This window comes from Sinohyriopsis cumingii, chromosome 15, assembly GCF_028554795.1.
Source record: "Sinohyriopsis cumingii isolate HCF-2022 chromosome 15, ASM2855479v2, whole genome shotgun sequence".
Classification (NCBI taxonomy): Eukaryota; Metazoa; Mollusca; class Bivalvia; order Unionida; family Unionidae; genus Sinohyriopsis; species Sinohyriopsis cumingii.
In genome coordinates, this window is record NC_142975.1 from 30,572,419 (window position 1) to 30,594,825 (window position 22,407).

Genomic DNA, 22,407 nt, shown 5'->3' on the forward strand with positions numbered 1-22,407 from the left:
GGTGAAGAAATTTAAAAAACAGAGAGACTAAACAAGGAGACAGAAGAAGTCAATGAACTTTTTTTAAAGTTACGTATTGTGAATTGTGAATTGGATTGTAACAATGGATAAAAGAATAAATTAATGATATAAGGTAAGTGTCTTTGAGTTTTGATTTTAAAATAAGAAGCTACACTCACGCACTCATACAAAGACACGTACTATAGGGGTAAAATGGGTTAGTTTTTTTTAGTTATTGGCAAATTGAAAGGCTATCTCTTTTCGAGAAATGTGGGTGGCCCTGAAAAGGGCCTTTTTATTTTGGTGTAGGGGTGAGTTTAAGCAATCAACTTTAACTGCCTTAAGCCTTTGCCACGGCCAAGGCCTACTTCTGGACTGCGTAATGTTGCTGATGATGATGATTGGGTTGAAATCACTAAGGGTGGTACGGTAGGCTTAGTCACAGGGTTAACGTGTTTAGCTCGGGAAGGTCGTATTCTCTTCGGTCGTAATAAATTTGTTTCAGACTTCTTAACTCCGCTAAAATGTCCAACAGTACCGTGACCGTTTGATTTTCACCCTCTTGTTTCTTTGCTGCTACTTCTTCTTGCTGTTGTTGCTGTTGTTTTTTTCTTACCTCTTCTTCTTGTTGTTGCTGTAGGAGAAAAGCTTGTTCCGCTTCCTTTTGTCGTTGCATAAATTTCCAATTCTTCTTTCTGTCTCTGTCTAAAATTCTCCACTTGCGGTAATGAAGAAGGTAACGAAGGTTCCGGAACAAATTCTTGCGAGGAGAGAAAATCCACAAAATCCCAATTCACCTCTTCTGAAAGTAAGTCCGGGTTCCCTTGGACAGTCTCCCCTGTTGGTGCACCCCAATGGATCGTTTTCTGAGTTTCCGTCATGTTGAATCACTGTCGCATAGATTGACTGCACACAAGCGCTAGCGAATCTATATAGACTACGTGACGTCACAGACTGCTCTCTTCGGATTGGATGCGGGCTGACTGAATTTTGTAACGCGTGTTCGGATTGGTGAATGAACTCAATCCGTTTCAATCCTACCTCTACCTATAAATAAGCGCAGTTCACTGCATTGATTCACCTGTTCTCGTCGCTTCAAGATGTGGACCGATGTGCAATCTTCTACACTTGTGTCTTCCATGATGTTCAGGACGGACATTCTCATGTATGTCCGATCCAAGTGGACCGTTGTCCACAGGACAAACACCAGTCTGTGGATACGTAGGATCTACGTCGAAAGACAAGGATGCCTCAAAAGAGTGCTGATTTACGGGCCAACAGTGAGAAGCAGCCTAAGGACAAGAAGAAGACCAATGCGGTGCCCTTTATGTTAATGGAAACATTAACATAAACCCAAAGGCCCTTTTCAGGGCCAGCCATATTTCTCGAAAAGAGAATGACTTTTCAATTGCCTACCCCTTTTTCTTAAAAAAAAAAATCCCCTTGTCCCTAAACAAGCCCAAACTCTATTCCCCATGTTAAATTCCCCTTGTACGTATATTGACCCACGATTTTTCGCCATGTTAAATCCCCTTGTACGTATATTGACCCACGATTTTTCGCCATGTTAAATTTCCATTGTATGTATATTGACCCAGGGGTGTTTTTAATGATAATTCCCATTGTACGTATAGTATCCCACTTCACTACTAACATGTTTAAATATAGAATAACATGATGCAGAAACCAAGGTACTTGTGTATCTAATAATCTCCTATATAGCCCCATTGTTTAAATATCAATAATTGTCCTTTACTTCTTCCTCATTCATGCAAGTTATACATATGCAGTTTCATTACATTTTGTTTGTTATCATGTGCATAGTTTCACAAGTTTTTCGTTACCAGCTTCATTTAAGTTACACATGTACATGTCTTCACACAATCTTTGTGTGTACCAGCTTCATGCAAATTATACATGTGCATGATTTCACACAAGCTTTGTGTGTACCAGTGCAATTAGTGATGTGAATTGGTCTGAATTTCATGGCTGATTATCAGTTTCACACAAACAATAATCCATTAAATTCAGTTGCTGAGAGCAAATTTTCATTTTTGTTTCTTATACATCTATATTTTTGCTCTCTAGGTCAAAATGTTAATAATGAACATAAATGATCTCTTTTATCGATATAAATATGATTAACCAAATAAAAATGTTACTTTTTTTTATTCTTTTACGTTATTTGTGTTCCACAACTTTGTTAACTGAAGACAACTGCCTATGGCTGATCGGCTTTATGAAACTAATATACTGTTGCAAGCCCATGATTAAACACATTCATTCATATGTGGTTTGTCCATCGCTGAAAGTATATAAGAACATGCTTTGCTTGTTTAGTCAGTTTTTACTAATATTTTAAACAAAAGATTTTACATTTCAGTTGGAACAAAATAAAAAAAAATGTTCATATATATTAACTCAACAACCACAAAATCATAAATGCCTAATAGTAGATTAGGCTTCTGATGATTAATATGTTTAAAACATGACACTGACAATTGGAAAAAATCTAAACTACTGCGACACACATAAAAACATTCTTTTATTTATTGTTGCACAAGATACAACTGCAAACTAAATACATGATTTCATGAATATAAAATAGAAGGATTTAAAATTCTAGATATTGGAATTTCAAGAAATATGTATATTATGCAAAAACAACAATCACACTCTGAATGCAGTTCTACTATAGTCAGTTTCCAATCTGTACATAATATAATAAAAAAGATTTAAAAAATATATATACTCAACGTGCAGGACATTTTTAAGATTGACAGAATTTAGTCAATGTGGTCTTATCTCCCTTTATTTTAATTGTATTCATTATATACCACCTTCATGTAAGTCATACACGTGCATGATTTCACACATGTTCTGTGTGTACCAGCTTCATACAATGTATACATGTGCATGGTTTCACACAAGTTTTGTGTGGGCGCCAATTCCATTAAAGTAATGCATGCGCATGGTTTCACACAAATATTGTATGGGCGCAATATAAAAAGAACTTGCTTGTAACAATTAACATTTAAAGTAACTGTTCAATGGCTTTAGTTATTTATAAGCCAGATATAGAAATGTATTTCCATCAATAGTGGACATCAAAAGCACAATTTGCCTTTAAGAAACCAACACAAAGCATATCATCTACATCAGCAAATTTACAGCTGAATAATACTTCATTTACTTAATCAGGACCTGAATATTAAAGTCATACATAATTAGTCATTGCTATCAACTAAATTTTTTATTATGATCAATGGTCGGCCCATCGCTATGTACCATATAAGCAATAAATGTGCACGGTTTCACACAAGTTATGTGTGTAACAGCTTCATGTAAGTCATACATCTGGTTGGCTTCACGCAAGTACTGTGTGTACAAGCTTTATGTAAGTCATACATGTGCATGGTTTCACACAAGTTCTGTGTGTACCAGCTTCATGTATGTCATACATGTGCATGGTTTTCCAAACGTTCTGTGTGTACCAGCTTCATGCAAATCATACATGTACAGTTTCACACAAGCTTTGTGTATACCAGATTCATACAAGTCATACACGTACATGGTTTTCCACAAGTTCTGTGTACCAGCTTCATGTAAGTCATACATGTGCATAGTTTCACATAAGCTTTGTGTGTACCAGCTTCATGCAAGTTATACATGTGCATGGCTTCACACCAGTTCTGTGTATACCGGCTTCATACAAGTCATACACGTACATGGTTTTCCACAAGTTCTGTGTACCGGCTTCTTGTAAGTCATACATGTGCATGGTTTTCCACAAGTTGTGTGTGTACCAGCTTCATGCAAGTTATACTTGTGCATGGCTTCACACCAGTTCTGTGTATACCGGCTTCATGTAAGTCATACATGCGCATGGTTTCACACAAGCTTTGTGTGGGCGCATCTTAAAAAGAATTTGCTTGTAACAATTAACATTTCAATTAACTATTCCATATATTTAGTTATTTAAAAACCAGACATATAGAAATGTATTTCCATCAAAAGTGGACATTAAAAGTACAATTTGCCTTTAAGAAGCCAACACTAAGCATATCATCTACGTCAGCAAATTTACAGCTGAATAATACTTCATTTACTTAATCAGGACCTGAATATTAAAGTCATACATGTTTAATCATTTGCATCACAATGTTTTAATTCATGACACTTATCAGTTTATGTGGTCACAATTAAAAGAAAAATGTAAACACTTAGAAACTGATCACTAGTCCATTAAACATATCAATGGTAATAATGTCCTGTTAATTTGCATACCTAAAAATCCCTTTATCTCCCACAAGATATCTATCACGAATGCAGACAATTATGACTTTCTTGGTTTTGATTGTTTTGCATGCATAACAAACTTTGACATAATCCTTTGCACAGGTATAAATATTGCTGGTCCCTCTCTTTCAAATGCATCACTTCTCCCAACTTCAACTGGCTAGTCCCATACATATTTTTAAGTGACTTATCTAATTCTGTAAACCAAATAACTTTTGCAATTAAATGCAGACACAATTTCTCATCCAAAAACAGATTGTGTAACAAAAGTTTTTCAATCTGACCTGGCCATGGGATCAAATCAACCGTATTACAACCAGTAATCTTACCATCTTTATCAGACCAATGAGCCAGTATGATTGATGATCTATAACACCTTCCATGTTTAGTATCCAATATACTACCATATATCAATACCTATCAGATCTGAATTCTTTCAAAAGTATCTCAAACAAACGAACGAAAATTATCAAAAATCATTGCTTGACATAATACAAATCTACAACTGATCAGAAAATATTAGCTTATCAAAAATGGCGAATTAAGTGAATAACTGGCTTCTAAAAACTATCTTCTGATTTTTTTTCATCCTTGTTTCCGATTAACTGAACATTTATTTTTGAGTTTGAATGCTTAGTTTTTCATTGCTATCAACTAATTTTTTTATTTATGATCAATGGTCAGCCCATCGCTATGTGCCATGTAAGCAATAAATGTCCACGGTTTCAGACAAGCTTGTGTACCAACTTCATGCAAGTTATACACGTGCATGGTTTCACACAAGTTCTGTGTGTACCAGCTTCATGCGAGTTATACATGTGCATGGTTTCACACAAGTTCTATGTGTACCAGCTTCATGTAAGTCATACATGTGCATGGTTTCACACAAGTTCTGTGTGTACCAGCTTCATGTAAGTTATACACGTACAGAATTTCACACAAGCTTTGTGTAAGAGCATTTTAAAAAGAATTTGCTTGTAACAATTAACATTTAAATTAACTGTTCAATTGCTTTGGTTATTAAAAAACAAGACATATAGAAATGTATTTCCATCAAAATTGGACATCAAAAGCAAAATTTGCCTTTAACAAGTCAACACAAAGCATATCATCTACATCAGCAAGTTTTTAACCTCTACATCGCCGACATCATGATCAGCGGCTAGACGTATACGTTCGCACAATCGCATTCATTGTTTCAGAATGCAAAAAAGCACATTTTGCCCAAAGAATCGCTATAAATACTTTTGTAAATTGTAAAGACTTTGTCCAAACAGTTTGTTTACAGATTGTGCTAATTATATTTAAAAGGAAATGCTATAAATTTTCCATCAATAGTGAAAAGCTAAAATGACACTTGTTATATCCATCTGTCTTGCGACAAATGAATATTATAATAGATTGCAGCTATGGAAATGAAATACATCTATTTTGATAGCTGTACCAAAACATTTCTGTCAGTGACAAAGTCGTGAAATTGGAAAATGTGTCCTATCAGACAATAGAGAAAATGGCAGGGATAAAAAGTATATTATACAAATTTTCAGCGAGCATAAGGGTTACTTTAGAAGTCATCTAGACTGCTGGCAGATCTTAATGTTGCCAAACGAAAAAATGATTATCAAATCAGGATTATAATTTGAAGCTGATGTTAAAGTTAAGCCTAATGTTGTCATTAATTTCACTGAGCTACAATATAATTTGTATGTTGCTTTGCAGTTATTGCTATTATTACATTAAATGTTTCGTCAACAATCATTTTTTTAATTCTGTGTCTTCGATCCTTGGATACATATGATTTATTTACGAAAGCTCTAATAAAAAAACCGTGCATAGTAGTAAAAACTAAACAAAAGTTGTTACAGAAATTATGGAATGACGACTTTGAAAGTGGTTTAATACTTCAAGCACCGATAAGTCTCTTTGTGAATAAACTGAATAGAACCTTTATAGAAAACATAAAATCCTAACAGACTTTCTTAACAATCAAAGTTGGGAGCGGCTATGAATAATTAAGAAATGACCTGTCATAAACCGTGAAGATTGTTGCGATGCAAGATTTAGTTGTCAAAATGATGAACTGAAAGGGCAAAAAAGGAATTGACAGTTGATTTGAGAGATAACATGATTTTCATGTTTTAAGAAAGATTTCATTATTTGTATTCAATTTTTCTTTGTAGAAATAGATGAAGGATCGAAAATATACTGGCATTGAAAAATGAATTTTATGTGTTCTGCCGACGCTCTCGTCCGAAGGATTTTGAATCCACGCTCAAGAATATAAGGTTTGTAACCCACTTTTAGCTCACCTAGCTGTAAGCCCAAACTAGCTTATGGTACGGCTGTGCATATCCGTCGTGCATCTTGCGTCCGTCAGCAAGTGCTTTTTATAACTCTGAAGTACATATTTCTGATCCAATTTTGGTCAAATTTAAAATATCAGTTTATCCTGTCGAGACGTTCGATAACTAGCGATATACCTGAATATTAATTAGATAGTCTTGCACTGAAATAACTGACCTTGTTACCACTCTGGAGGAAATATATAAGATCTAGAAAGACTTCGAAAATGAGCGAGAGTTACGCAAATTAATGAAGTGATACTGCACCTAATTGATTTAGCTTGGAATATAGGCTAATATCATCAAGATTTTAGATGCGTTCGATAAATAGGATGATCCATTCATTTTAATTAATCTTGCATCTGATTGATTGTCTTTGTTACCTTATGGAGGACACATTTCTAATCCTATTTTGATCCGACTTAGCAGATATGCTTATATCATTACGGTCACAGATCAGTTTGACAATGATTCAGCAAGATCCATGTATATTAATTAATTGATCTAGTATACGATTGGTTGAGCTTGTTAAAAAGCATGAAGGAGCACCAAAGAACAAATCTTCAATCCCAGACTCTTTTTAAAGAAGTACCTTCAGCATCAGAAAAACTGTCATGTCTTCATAGATTTCAAGAAGGTCATGGACAAGGTATGGCATGCGTAAAATTTGGGCAACTATGAGGAAGTACAACATCAGCTCAAACCTAGTGCGGTTTGCTGAGTACCTCCATGGCAAAGCCACCAATACTGTCCTCAACAATAGCAGCAGATGAGATTAGTTCCAAATACCAGTTGGAGTCAGACAGGGTTATATACTGTCACCTACACTCTTCACCCTTTTTCTGGAAAGGAACATGCAGGATGCTTTGCAAAACCAGGATGACACTGTCAGCATCAGAGGAAGAACAATCACCAACCTTCGCTTCGTAGATGATATTGATTGCTTAGCAGGAGATAAAAAAAGAACTGGCTAACTTAGCTGAGTGCCTCGATACAACCTCCGCATCATACAGTATGGAGACTAGCGCCGAAAAAAACAAACTGATGACAAACAACAACAATGGCATCAGTGCAAATAAAGATCAATGGATAGAAGCTGGAAACAGTAAAAAGCTTCAAGTAATTGGGATAAATATTCACAAATAACGGCTCCAAGCTAGAACTACTTTGCACGATTGCCCAAACAACAGCAGCAATAACAAGGTTGAGACCAGTATGGAAGGACACCAGCAATGCTATTGATTCCAAAATGAAGCTGATACGCTGATTGTCATATCCATTTTTCTGTATGCTTGTCAAACATGGACGCTCACATCAGATCTACTAAGCAGTATTCGTAATGTGATGCTACTGTAGGATCTTGGGCATCTCATACAGCGACCATGTAACCAGGAAAGGTCGACAACATGATCCAACGAGACATCGGCCTCTATGAAGACATCTTGACCACTGTGAAAAAAACTGATCATGTCTCACGATCATTTGGAATGGGAAGAAAAAAAACAATCTTGCAAGGCACAGAACGAGGGTGCAGAAGAAGAGGCAGACGGAATAAGAGGTGGGAAGACAACATTAAAGAGTGGATAGGCATTGGGTATGGAGATTCCCAAATGGCGGTGGAGAACAGGGAAAGATAAGAGAATTGGTTGTAAAGTCATCTGTGGCGCCCCAAAGATCTCTTTGGTTATGGAATTTTTGATGATTATGTACGAAATATGAGCTTGTGTCATCAAGACCTTAGGCAATTTCGAAAGTAAAGTTCAACATATATTACTGAGGTGGACTTGCATATGGTTCGCTGAACTTGATACCACTCTTGAAGCCATACGCTTGATATTTTCGGTTTATTATCATCCAGATCATGTATGACATTGATTATGAGCAAGAGACTGTGCATGCTAATGATGTTTTAATCTCTATAAAGACGTTTTATCAGACCATCATACAAATATGTAAAATCAACAAGATGAAAGTTTGAGAGATAGTTTACACATAATGCGTTCCTACAATTATACATACTGAAACGGTCAACATATAAGGTATGTAAGCTAGATGAGTCATATTAGGCCTTTTTGGCCCAATATTACCCGATCGTTGGTTTTAAATAGTTTGGAAAACTCTATTTGCATTGTTAAAAATTGCGCTATCTTTTGAAGACTTCGACAGAAATATATCAAAAATTGCCTTTTAATAATTTAACTTTCACAGCCATGGCCACATTTTCTCCATCTACAAGCTCCAAACGAAGGAAAGGACAGGAAGAAGATAGTGAAGAAAGAAGGAAATGTACCAAATACGCAAGTAACGGTAAGACGGAATTCACACCAGATATAACGCGAATAAAGGTTTTTAATTGAGACAATTTTTTACTAGGAAATATTAAACTTGTCATAAACATTTAAGACTACAATTATTGTGCTTGGTTAATTGCCCATCCTAGGACTGAAATAAAAAAAGTCCAAAAAAGAGAAGAAAATTGGGATTAGCGAGTTTAAAAAAACAATAGTATTTTTTAAAATTGGGATGCAGCTGCGAGTATTGAATTCGCGACCATTTATTGGCATCTGTAACACACACAAACAAATGGGCGTGCTTATATATAAGATAATTACTTTTCAATAATCTGATAATATGCAATATTAATGGTTTTTTCTAATTCTTAGGTGAGCAAATACTTATATTGTAAATTAGGGTATTAGAAAGAGAATACATTTTGCTTTGAAAATGATAAACTGAGATAATAACAGTAAATGTTTTGATAGTTTTCTCGAATAGTTTTCTCGAATAGCAAACGATTTTATAATAATGCACATCCGAGTCAGAAAAAAATCAGCAAAATTTGGGAGATTCTAGTGCCGTCGTGTCTCTGTATGTTGCTATGGCACTGCATGACTCAATCTTATTAAGATCTACATAAAGAAGAGGACAAACTTTATCAGACCAAGTCGGCATAATTTACATTAAACATATCTAGTTTGCACTGTAATAAAATTAATATGCTGCAAGAAACAACGAATAAAGAGCAAATATTGTTTGACAAGAAATCAAAGATTGCTGTTTTATTGCATTTTATTCTCGCGCTTATTGTAGCAGCTGCGATATTGGTTGTAACGTTAAAACAAGCAATTTCTCGTATAAGGCTAATTGCATGTGTGTGACATACCAAGATCTTTGATTGTTTGTTTATGGAAGGTGTTTTTGTATTTTTTTAATAATATTTGTTTTATTGGGTTTAACGACTATATTTAGCGGCAAGTATATTTGGTGCAGTAACAACCCGGGAAGACATCAAGATAAATCATCCACTCACAGGAAGCTACTGGCAAGCTTTTTCACATTAATGAGACTCAAACCAGCGCTGACAGAGATGAAATGTGCGAGTGATCTGTAAAGAGGCGAGCGCCTCAGACCACTCAGCCCCCCGGATCCAAGAATGTGGTGAATGTGAAAATTTAACTACAGTCAGTGCCTCTCGATATTGTACAATATAAAAAGGGTAACTAGTGAAATTGCTTGTATTGCATAATTTTAATGCCGAAACTACACCTACAGTTTTACCGCACGCGGCTTGTGACATATATACAAGCGCATCAACTGGATGCAGAAACGGACAGAGATGCCAATAATCATATGTTAATAACTACTATGCAGTAGAAAATATTGAGCAGGAGATCAAGTGATAGTGGATGCCCGAGCTTATAGAGGCATTAAATGCCAAAGGAAAGAGGGCCCAATATTTAAATATCCAATATTAATAAAAGTGCACTTGTAGATACATATGACGGTGTTGACTGATACATTGTTTCAAAAGTTACTTTGATGCTCTCTCTCTCTCTCTCTCTCTCTCTCTCTCTCTCTCTCGTAGTTTCAACTAGCGATCATCAGCAGTCCATTTTTGATATTAACATAAATCAGAATGTTTTCGTTTGTATTTTAGGTCTTTGAACGTTTTCAATTTTTTTTTTATTTTGGGTAACATATTTATCTATTGATGAGAGCTAGATCTTTTGATTCTCTAGAACTTGTGTCTTGTAATAAGGGTTACAGTCACTGATGGCCATTTGATTTATGACGGGACAGCGTTCGATGTTTCCGTCACTATTTTTATCATTTTGCCGTGGTTAGTAGTTCTTCCGTTGTGGGAAAACTTTATTTGCATATAAGAAAGCGGTAACGTAACTACGGCCAGTAGTGCTAGATGTTGACCATTAGCATCAATGTTAAACTAATGGGACTGAATATAAAATACATAACAAGAAAATGTATGGGCCGGTCAAGTTAAAAAGGATAGAGAAGAAATTAAAATATACTATTCATAATATTATATTGTCTTTGCAACACATTTCCATTCTTTAAATATCAGTCGTATATTTTTCAACAGAATCCATTTTAGTGTCATTGATAAATAGGTTTTAATGTTTTTTAGAGCCAAAGAAGACCATTCTGACAACCGAAATATTTATCCCAATGATAAATTCAGGAAATGTGCCTGAGGCAACGAGAACGTTTCAAGAAGGACGTATCCCACATAAATTAATTAAAACATGTCTTGAGAAGGGGCTTTGCAATCAGGATAAAATGAAACAGTTTCTTAACGGACTTGCAAAAAGTTTGGGTTCTGATTTGCAGGACCAAGTAAAAACTGTTTGGTTAGGTGTTCGAAAGGGGTTTCCACATGATCCTGTATTTGTTTTAATTCCCTACTACACCAAAACCATCCTGTCGAAGAAAGACCTGCCAATACCATTCCGCTACTTCGAATGTGTCTTTCGTCAAGAATATGGCGTAAATGACGAGTCTCGTAAAATAACATACGACAAAAAACTAAGAAGAATAATAATAAGCAATGAAGATAGGGCAGCTGTGGACAAAGCTGTTAAGGACAACCTCACTCAGCTATACCAGTGTAACACTAACATCGAGGGCATTCGCCGTTCAGCCGTTCGTTCATTAAATATGGGCAGCAAACTGCAAGACTAATTAAGGAGACATGTATTGTTATATATGTGCATGTGAAGGGAATTATCCCCTTTGGTGAAAAAGAATTTCCACCTCAGATCGGAAACTTTCCTGTTGACGTACGTGAGGGAAAATTTTATCCATACAAAGATATTTCATGCGACATTAATTCTATCCAGTGGTTTATGATTTGTAATAATATTACTAAAACACTTATGAGCTTAAGAGGAATGGAAGCTAAATTGCATGACCTACCAGATGACGGTGTTGCAACTCTCACCTGCGCTAAGATGATGTGGTGTGAAGGCACAATCATACATCAGCCAAAGCTTTTTTTCCGAGAAGATAATCCTTCAGAAATGGGACTCGATAATGAAGTCGTCGAAACCAAAAATGAGTCCAGGTTGCCTGCGACTGAAACATTTCAAGAAGACGATGCCCACGATGTTAGTAAGTAGTGTTTTGCTATAAACTAAATAGACCTAAATAAATTGTGGTGTATCTCAAGAAAAGAGACACGTTACCTGTAACAAAATCTCATATTGACTACTCTTAAAACAATATACCCATTTCTAACATTTCTAAATAAAACAAATATCCGTCTATACATAACAATAGAATTTCTAACAGCTTTACATGAAATTATTGTTGTTTAACGAAGCAAAATTTTGTATAGTAAAGACTTCAATACCAGATAAGCCAGTTGCCGACTGTTTGAACTTTAATGTGCACAACAACAGAGATGCTTATAGCTCGCACTTTCTATTGTTAAGTAACAATTCATATTTATATATTTAGATTGCTTAAATTTAAAAATAATAATTTATTTAAATATGCAAAATGGCAAGGAAAACTATTTTGAAAATTATTTAGTGTCCTTACAATAATATTCATTTCGCCATTTAAATGATGGCGTTTAGGTCAAATCTTTCATATGTTGACGCATTTGCCTGCATAATTGGCCGAGAGCTATTTTCCTAAAGGCTGCATGACTTTGCAGCACATACACAAAATAAAAGCTGTGTGTATAGTCTACAAAAATCATACCCTTGCAAAGGAATGGTATCATAATTGACAAGCCTACTGATTCTAAAAATAAAAATTCCTATAATTTAATAAGGCATATCAATATGAAGAGTATCCTCAAATCTAATAAATAGTAGCCGGATATTAAAACAAAATCATGAGAAAAAATTAATTTGTATTATGTATGTTCCCAAATGAGAACATTGATTATTAGTCAGTTTAGTGAAGGGTGCTGTCAAACTGATATTGTCTTTATTTATTTCAGGTGGCATAAGACTGCCACCTGAAATACTCAGAATGGATGAGCACTCACAACAACTCTACAGAGAAGCTTTGCAGGCTGGAAAGCGGAAAGTTTTTAACTTTCGTTTGATGATTGTGGGACATCAAGGTGTGGGCAAAACAACCCTGGCTAAAAGGATCCTTGGAGAAAACGTAGCAGATATATCACATGATAAGACAGAAGGCATCGAAATTCATTACAGATGCTGCAAGATAAATCTTGCCACAGAAGTGTGGAGTCCGGAAAAAGCAGGTATACTCATCTCATTGTATACATATATATGCAATAGGCATTATTACTGGGTCTTCTTATCATCGGCCCGTTACACAGTCTCTAGCCAACGCAAACATCTGACTTATATTTTGGTGGTCTGGCAAAACAAATCCATTTCGAATGATGTTTTGTTACACTGAAAAATGTCTTTCTAAGAGTTGAAATATGGTTCGCCATAACAAAAACTTTATATTAACACCTTCATTATTTTTTCATCTTAAACTCCTTACTATCTCCTGGGATCTAAAGGAAACAACTTGCTTCTATTTTTATTGTATAATTTAACAGATTATATTTCCATGCGACATCCTTCGTATCTGATTCCAGGGAAAAAAGTCATCACCATCTTGTCATGATCGAATAAAAAGGGACAAAGCTCTGTTACGCTTATGCTTCGATAAAGAAGGACAAGGCATGGTTACACAGTTTTGGAAAAATAACATTATTTGATCATAAGCAAGACTGCACAAACTCCAAACAAGTAATATAAGATGAAATATATTTGTTGTCAAAACCTCCTCTGAAAACGCTCCTGCTTGTAAACACAAGATGATTCCAATAATTAGGAGGATATTTGAAACCCTCCTGCTTGTAAACACAGGATGATTCCAATAATTAGGAGGATATTTGAAATCCTCCTGCTTGTAAACACAGGATGATTCCAATAATTAGGAGGATATTTGAATCAGTTTTTGTTTAAATCTGGAACTGATATTTTTCTTATTTCTACATTTTAATTTAGATTAAATATCAGGTCATTTTTTATACGAAATATAAATATACTGTTTTCGTGTCTTGGAATCATTTTGTTCAAATTTCTAAAGTTTTTCTAAAGAAGAATAATCTATATCTACTTTATTAAATATCCGTCTTTCTTCAGAAAAATTAGCAAGTCTGTTTTTTTTTATTTAACGTCAAAAGGAAGTGCAACTCATATTGAGGTATCAGATTCTTAACTTTCCTGCTGTGGATATGGATTCCTGGACCACGTCTTTTTCTTGATTATATTTAGATTAGAAGAAAGTGGCTGGACTCTTAAATGAGTAAATCTCCCAAAATCCTGCCGTGTTGTCTTGATTCTTTCCGGACCTTTGCGTGACCGACTTTTGTCCCTGTACATGTTAACAGATTAATATAATATAGTACTCATTGATAAATAATTATTGCACTGTCCTTGCCAAATTTAATTTTACACTTTCAAACATAATTTAATTAATTCAGATAACTCACTATCTTATTTTTCGTTGCATTTATTCTATTGGAAGAATACTCAATTGTCAGCGATGCAGTTAGAAACGACTGTAATGAAAGATATGCCACATAAACCTGGGCATGTAATTTTATATTTATTCTTTTTTCCGGTAGGTTTTGTTGTGATTACCTTAACTCTAACTTGTCAGTCTAAATGCTGATCAGAATTTTATCTATACCAATTAGAGGACGGAAGGGTACGAATTACGTGCTGTCGGCATGTAATTCTTCGTTTATTCCATTATCCGACAAAACCTATTCTGCTGTGCTCATATCATCATCCATATCCAGAAATTGCCACCATCACGTTGTTTGACTGTACATGTACAAGTACTGCGTTCAGAGTATAAGCTACTGTTCATCTCCATCAAATATGGCTACAAAGCCGCATAATTATGCAACGAACATTTTTTATTCATCGACAATATGTAGGTCAACCAATTTTAAGAAAAAGAAGCCAACAAAAACTAAGCGTGAATTCCTTAAAGTACTAAATAATTATGATCATCCGTTTATATCAACATAATTATTAATCACTCCATTTAGTCGCAAACACCAATTTGAATGTTAACTGCTGATTTAATCATTTAAAGTTAACTGCTATTGTCGCTAATACAAACATATAAACAAGCCTTGCATATGATCCTATTTTATAATAAATAAACAAAAAGTAAATACATTTGTTGTACTCACCAATTTGAATGTGAAGTCTGGAACTTAACCCTTTGAATTTAATATAGTTGACATTGTGGCCGTTGCAATATAGAATATTCTAAACTGAATATCGTGACATGTGCGTTTTGTAAAATATTAAGTTTTCTAATGCACATGAACAGTCGCGGAGTGAATCCTGGGAGTGAAACTAACGACAGAATCGGGGTGTTCAGTTTTTTATTTTAGTTGGGAGACCCTGCAATATAATACAATCATTTTGTACCATTCTTTATGCTATGCAACAAACAACTTAATTTGTGCTCAACGAAATGCAAGAAATTAATATATTGTCCAAAGAATTGATAGGTATTTGTTTTATACAAACGTTGTGGTCCAGAAATGTTATCATGTAGTGATATTGAATTTATCATTTTTGCTTTGAAAATGTGTTTGTCGTCTAGCATTAAAGTTTACTATGGTCCAATAACTTTGCGATATTATTTTCAGAAAATTGGAATGATCATGATAATTTACCGTAAGCATATGGGATTTTGAATTTAATGTCCAAACTTTAAGCGGTCGTGCACTCCTACTACTATCAAGAACGTGGTATGCTAAATAAACATCCAATTCATCCCTAATTTTTATCAATAATTTCACGTTGTTTCATTAAATACGATACTCAGTCATAATACCTTAGGCAAACTACTACTAATACCTCGCAAATCAAGCCCTTCTAGTTACTACTTTTAGCTAAAGACAAGGTGATCTCCTCTTAGGCATAAGATTTGGCGGCAAAGACTAAGAACATGTTAGTTACTACTTTTCTCAACTGAAAAAGAGGAACCAAGTACTACAGTGCAGACATATCTCATACGACAAGGAGGAACCATGTCGCAAGACATTTGCGTCCTGGCTTGTGACTTTTGAACGTGGTGTTGTCAGCAACAAATCCACGTACAAGTTCGCCATATCTCAGGACTCCTAACATACTAGCCGAATCTTTGTCCCGGAACAATCAACTTATAAAGACGGAATGGTCCCTTCATTCCACGATTTTTATTCAGATATGTACCCGATGTAACCGACCGTTGGTGGACCTGTTTTCAGCAAGTTAGAATACCAACTCCCAACCTTCTCATCTCTAGCAACAGATCCGTTGCGTCAAGGGAGATCACACTCTTTCTACCTCTCAAGATTGGACAGGAGGATATATCAATACAGACTTTATCGTCCTGGATTAAATGGGTTATTCACTCAGCATATAGGTAAATAATCCCAGCTCAAATAAACTTATTACGCACTTCGGCTCAAGAGGTTCGAGCAGTTGCCGCCAGCCTAACATTTCATTGGAACTGTTCGCTAATCGACATCATTCAGGATGTGGGATGTAGATTGGAGTCCACATTATATAACTTTTATCTCCGTGATCTTTCATCCCAAAGGGCCTAATTTGATCTGGTAGGACCTATATCCGCATATCAACAGGTCACCCTTCCAGGTCGATCCAGGTCTTCTTAAGACGCGGCTTCACGACTTGCGGCGGATTCGTTTGGGCGGGATTTTTTCGCTATTTGAAGCCGCGTCCCGACAGATGGAGTCATCTCCAGTCGGGCTACCTAGAAGCTGTCTTACATACTTTAGGGAACAGGAGATGACATCTCCGATGTACCTCATTCCACCATGTACGAATTATTCTAATGTATTATGATTGGGTAACGTATTTAAAAAATAAAACAATTTTTCCTAGTAAAATGTTTCTTCCAGGATACTCACCCAATCAAAAAAAACATACACACACACACACATACATACACACGCAGTTACATCCGCTCCATTAGTAACTGACATATTCTTAGTCTTTGCCGCAAAGTCTTATACCTAAGGGGTGATCAATCTGAACGACACCACATAGTAGGCAAACAAGTTTTGGTTCCCTTTGGCTACAAGTAGATCTCGGGGGGCTGTATTTGAGAGGTAGTACATGTAGTAGTTCTCCTAAGGTATTATGATTGGGTAAATATTCTCCAAGAAACATAGTTTACTAGAAAAAATTGGAATTCTCAATATCTAAATTTCAGATAATCGCTTCTCAGATTCTGATCAAGAACTTGTGGCTATCATCCACGACCATGTTAATAAAGAGACAAGAAGCAATACTCTACAGGAGAAGAAGTTACCTAATCTTGGCACATTCCAAATATCTAACAAGCCAAACCAAAATAAAGAAATAACAGAACTTCATAAGACAGACACCACAAATTACTTAGCAAGTTTCAGCAACCTTCTCCGTGATGAGAATGTGGACGTTATTTATGAAAGAAAACCTGCGGTTGATCCAGAGAAGCCACCGATCGATCACATTCAGTCATTTGAAGATGGTATAGATTGTGTCAGTACGGATAGAACCATAAACACAGACAGGGCAGATGAATCATATTTTCATAAGTTTGTTACTAGAAACAGAGCACGCACATATTCTGAAACGGCTTATTCCTATGTTACTATGCTGGATTTTGCTGGGGAAAGTGTTTATTATTCAACTCATCAGACATTCATGTCTTGGCGAACCTTGTATCTGCTAGTCACTGACGCAAGCAAGTCTCTGAATGATTCAGTTGCGGGGGATGTGTGCAGCATTGATTTCAGTGGGGGAAAAAAGTGCAGTATACAGGGTACGTTGCCAAAAGTATGTGATCAGCAATAAGTAATAAAGTTATAATGGATACATTTATTTCGATAAAGTCATACGTATTTGCCATGTCAAGCGAGAGTACCGAACAGTTTGTATTTTTATCGAAAGATACTTTTCGTAATATTGTTTTTTATGATAACATACATTCCTAGGTAAAATGGTATTCCACCCTTTCATTGCACTGCAGTGATATGGTTCTTTCAATTAAACAAACAGTCATCCAGAGCAATGTTGTGATGTGATTTCAATAGCACCAAGATTATTTTTCGTTTTTATCTTTTAACCTATGATTCGCCTGAGTTCTTGAAGGCGATGCATAATAGTGAAACCAATTTGCCTCTTAAAGACTTTCTTAGCCTGGTAGTGTATGACAACTGTATTGATGATATCCTTAGCTTAGCCGTGTATTACAATTATATTGATGATATCCTTAACTTGGCTGTGTATTACAATTATATTGATTATATCCTTAACTTGGCTGTGTATTACAATTATATTGATGATATCATTTGTTTGACCGTGTATTACAATCAAATTCATGATATCCTTAGCTTGCCGTGCATAACAATTATGTTGATGATATCATTAGCTTGGTAATATATTACAGATTATTTCTAAAGAAGCAAGGAACTACTTGATAAATGAGACATTATTACAAGATACTTTTTGCGATATATTTTCTTCAAATTCAAGTTCACGTGGCATTGAATTTTAAATGATAGGTCTTTTCGATTACATTTTCTTTCTCTTACACGGCGATTTGAATTACGAAGCATCGAGGTTTTCTGAATTCGCGATGGAGCACAATCTGCAAAATAATGTGCAACATAGCTTTGTGTGAGCATAGCTTTGTGTGGTCATAGCTTTGTGTGATCATAGCTTTGTGTGATCATAGCTTCAGTCAGTCATCTAAAGCTAAAAAATAATTTTTCATAGTCTTGGATTTTGCAAGAGGGCTGTATGTACACAAATCATAGTGATTATATTAAATTTAACACTTCTTTAAGAAAGAGAAATCAAATTATTACAATCTTGGATGTTAGAAGTTGAACACATTGTAATACATTTTTGTAGGTATATTTATGTATACCGGCTAAACCTCCTCCTGTGCTAATGTGGTAAGCTCGCAACTGTTCAAAAGTCTTTAGGCAAATAAAAGTCAATGAAAACCTACATTTTACAGAAAACGTCTTTATTTATTTCTGTCTAAACTCTATTAGAGACGAATCTTTCTTTTGTACACATTTATTTCTCTTTGGCAGACTATGCTGTATACTGGATGAATTCTATATTTTCCCATGGCATACCAAATCTACAGCGTGAAAGACGTACTCCACAACAAGTTGGAAACGATGCTAACAAACACGAGGCAGAACAATACCCGACAGTAATCATGGTTGCTACGCACATGGATAAAGTACCAGAGGTAATAAAATATGATCTTTTCTAGTTCTGACACTTTATTGATCACATGGTTTTGTTTATTCGCACTAGCTTGGTATCATTGTTGAACCCTATATTTGTATATATTTCTCGTGATATATTACATCCCTTTATATCATAACAACTAAAAACCAAAGGTTTCATATTTTAAATGTATAATAACATGCCTAGATAAAACTCTCTCCATTCATTATAAATGTTCAAATCTCTCTCCGTTTTTAACCACAACATATGACAAAGCGACGGAACCCAGTTAGTACCATAGAGTATGTTCGTTATTATGTTCTTAAATAACAACATAACTCCTGCTGGATATGGTTGTTTTCAAGCATTTCTGTCAGTCTTGGTGCGCTTAATATACCGCCGTTAGACTGTGTAATATTATCAACCTTGGCATATCTTTCCAGAAGGTCGGCAGAAAGAAGCACACAGTTTGAAACAAACAGTTTGTGATGCACACTTAGAGTACTTCCAAGGAATTCAAAACCAATTTGCCATTTGTCACTCTCACAACTAACCATTTGCATTTCTATAATCAGGCTCAATAGTTGGAAAGAGTTTTCACACGTATAAAATTTAAGGAATGAGTACATATTAATAACAGTTCTGCAAATTTAAATTCTTTCCTCGAGAAATTTTATTATTTTGTACCTTTTCATTTCTTCATTAAATACGTTACCCAATCATATGACCTTAGGAAAACTACTACTAGCTCACATATTCAGACCTCCCAGACACTACTTTGAGCTAAAGGGAGCTAAAAGATGTCTGCCGACCCATGTGATATCTACTTATGTATAAACCTTGGCGGCAAAATCTAAGAACCACTCCGTTGCTAATTCCGCTCGTGCCAAGAAGCTTGCTATCGTCACAAGAGGCATAGCAAAAGCCAGAATCTAGGCTGAAGATATACCATTACAAGTTGGATGTGTTTTTTCAGTTCTAAGGAAAGTATGCTGCATCTATGTTTCCAGCTTTTTCTCTTCCTATTCCAAAACCATTCTGTATTTACAGTTTGCTAACACTTTGTCTCGTCACACATTTAGGTAATTGCACGGGGAGCCTAAATGACCTCACATTCAGTTCGGGCTATAAGTATTTGTACATGCAAGTTTATAGCGCTTATAAAAAAATCTCTAATATATGTGTAATTCCATTACGAAAGTGTACATATCGGTGAGTGTATATTCCAAAGTATTGGTAGCGTCCGGGCGCCAACTTAAATGTTTCTATTTTTACACTTGGTCTGTGAACTTTTTTCCATACAGGTAATTTCATAATATATTTTGTCGAACCTGCTTTGTACGTATCTATGTGAAGTTTTTTATGTGTAATGTAGACACTTGTGTACATTTCTGTATTGCTTCCACTCTGGTAGGATAACTACAGGTCAGCTGACTATACAAGGTTTACTCAGTAGCTTTCTGCTCATGCGTGTTTCTAAAGGCGACACTTGAGTTATGTTTATCTGTATAAGCATTCCATCATATCAAAAAAGGACTTAGTCACTTTGACGGGTAGCCTGTGCGACTTCACAAGATAGGTTCGGGATACAATATTTAAATGTGTGCATGTCTTTATGCTCTCAAGAAACTTCTTATTTCCCCTTAACTCCATCATTTCTGGTACATACAGGTGAGTTTCCTTTAGCACGGCATCCATAGCATAGGAACGCCATGCTTCATTGATTCTACCTGTATGTGCCGTCATTGAACTTCCGTACATGTAGCATTGTAATTGAGATCGGTTGTTATCCCTTTTTTCCAGTTAACCATCAGTTGGCATAGCTTGGCGCCCACACTGTATCCTAACATCTCATGTGAGATCCCACAGGCTTATAATTTTCCTCTTTACAAGTGGTATTGTCATTATATTTTACCTCTACGCTTCATTGCTTTGTTAGACTGTTACCTGCCTTCATCATTCGTTTGTCGGCCGTTCTGCATTGGCCATGCACCAGTATTGTATTTGAAACTTCAGCAGTCGGCAGTGCTATCGCCTCTTTGAGGATGACAAAGCCACACCCCATACATATGGATCAGATGGTTTTGATGACACTCGGCAGTGCGCTATATCGCTTCCGTGGCTTCGATCTTGGACTTCGTCTCAGTGGCGATCTTCCAACACAAGGAACCCATTTTCTCTCCTACCACAACGAAACCTTCAGGGCATGCATGGGAATCGGTCTCAAGAATGGCCCGAATACTAAACAGAGCTACAACTTACAATTAGAGGAGCATAACTCTGTGCTATCTGCCTGCCCTTCCTGAAAGACCACCAAAAGAACAAGATAAGAGCGCGGCCTTCATGCATCCTTTTCAAAGGCCACACTGAAGATATCTGCAAACAAGCCACCAATGAGTCCGATTTCTCTCCCTCGGAACCACAGCGTCATTGCAGTCATACTACGGGAAATCAACAAAAGGACTAAGGGGTCAAACATAGGAAACTAAATTCTGAAAACTGTCCTATCGAAGCTCCACAATGCGATGCCCACAGTTCTCACAAGCCAAAGTCGATAAAGTATCAAGAGGGTCTGTCGTTCGTTTCAACGTTTCTCCGGGGTTTTATCACAGACTTTTCGTGGTCCCAAAGGCAATGACACTCTGCCTCCGGTCACCGACCTTAGCGACCACAATCAATTCATTCGCGCCACTTAGTTCTAAATGGAAACACCAAGGTGCATTTTGGAATAAATCCCACGAGGGAGACTTCGCCATCAGCGTGGACTTAAAAGACGCATACCTTTTTGTCTCTATTCACTAGGCTTCCAAGACGCTTCTGCGATTCGCCTACAGCATCGTATACCAATTCATGTCACTTCTATTGAGACTCAACATCAGCCCCTGGGAATTTACTCGTATGATGTATTGAGTAATGATGCATATCCGGAACTTTTCTACGCTGGCAACATCAAGATACCTGGACGACATCCTACACAAATATCAGGTGAGTTTTATCAAAACACGACATGATAACCGTTGTTACACTGCCTTCCAGCCTGGGCTTCTCGTCAACAATGAAAAATCCGACCTAGTACAATCGCAACAATTTGTTCACCTACGTATGGAGTTCAGTACACATGCAACATGGTTCGTCTTCCTTAGGCATTGAAAATCCGAATCATGTTGGCTTCTTTACGTTCGAGTAAAATTGTATCGGCAGGGGAATTCCTTTGTCTT

At 36.1% G+C, this 22,407-nt stretch overlaps 1 protein-coding gene across 3 annotated transcripts in view; it reads left to right on the forward strand.

The window, feature by feature from the left end:
- LOC149781486 (uncharacterized) overlaps positions 1 to 22,407 on the forward strand; it is a 65,740-nt gene that overhangs the window by 27,405 nt on the left and 15,928 nt on the right. For 2 of the 3 annotated variants that reach the window (XM_089935569.1, XM_089935570.1), the window contains exons 2-7: positions 6,480 to 6,584; positions 8,850 to 8,948; positions 11,068 to 12,050; positions 12,892 to 13,161; positions 17,169 to 17,762; positions 19,045 to 19,208. In XM_089935569.1, the coding sequence (XP_089791695.1) occupies positions 11,786 to 12,050; positions 12,892 to 13,161; positions 17,169 to 17,762; positions 19,045 to 19,208 (1,293 nt within the window). In that variant the 5' untranslated portion in view covers positions 6,480 to 6,584; positions 8,850 to 8,948; positions 11,068 to 11,785. The remainder of the gene's footprint in view (positions 1 to 6,479; positions 6,585 to 8,849; positions 8,949 to 11,067; positions 12,051 to 12,891; positions 13,162 to 17,168; positions 17,763 to 19,044; positions 19,209 to 22,407) is intronic. The other variant, XM_089935571.1, reaches the window with a different exon arrangement.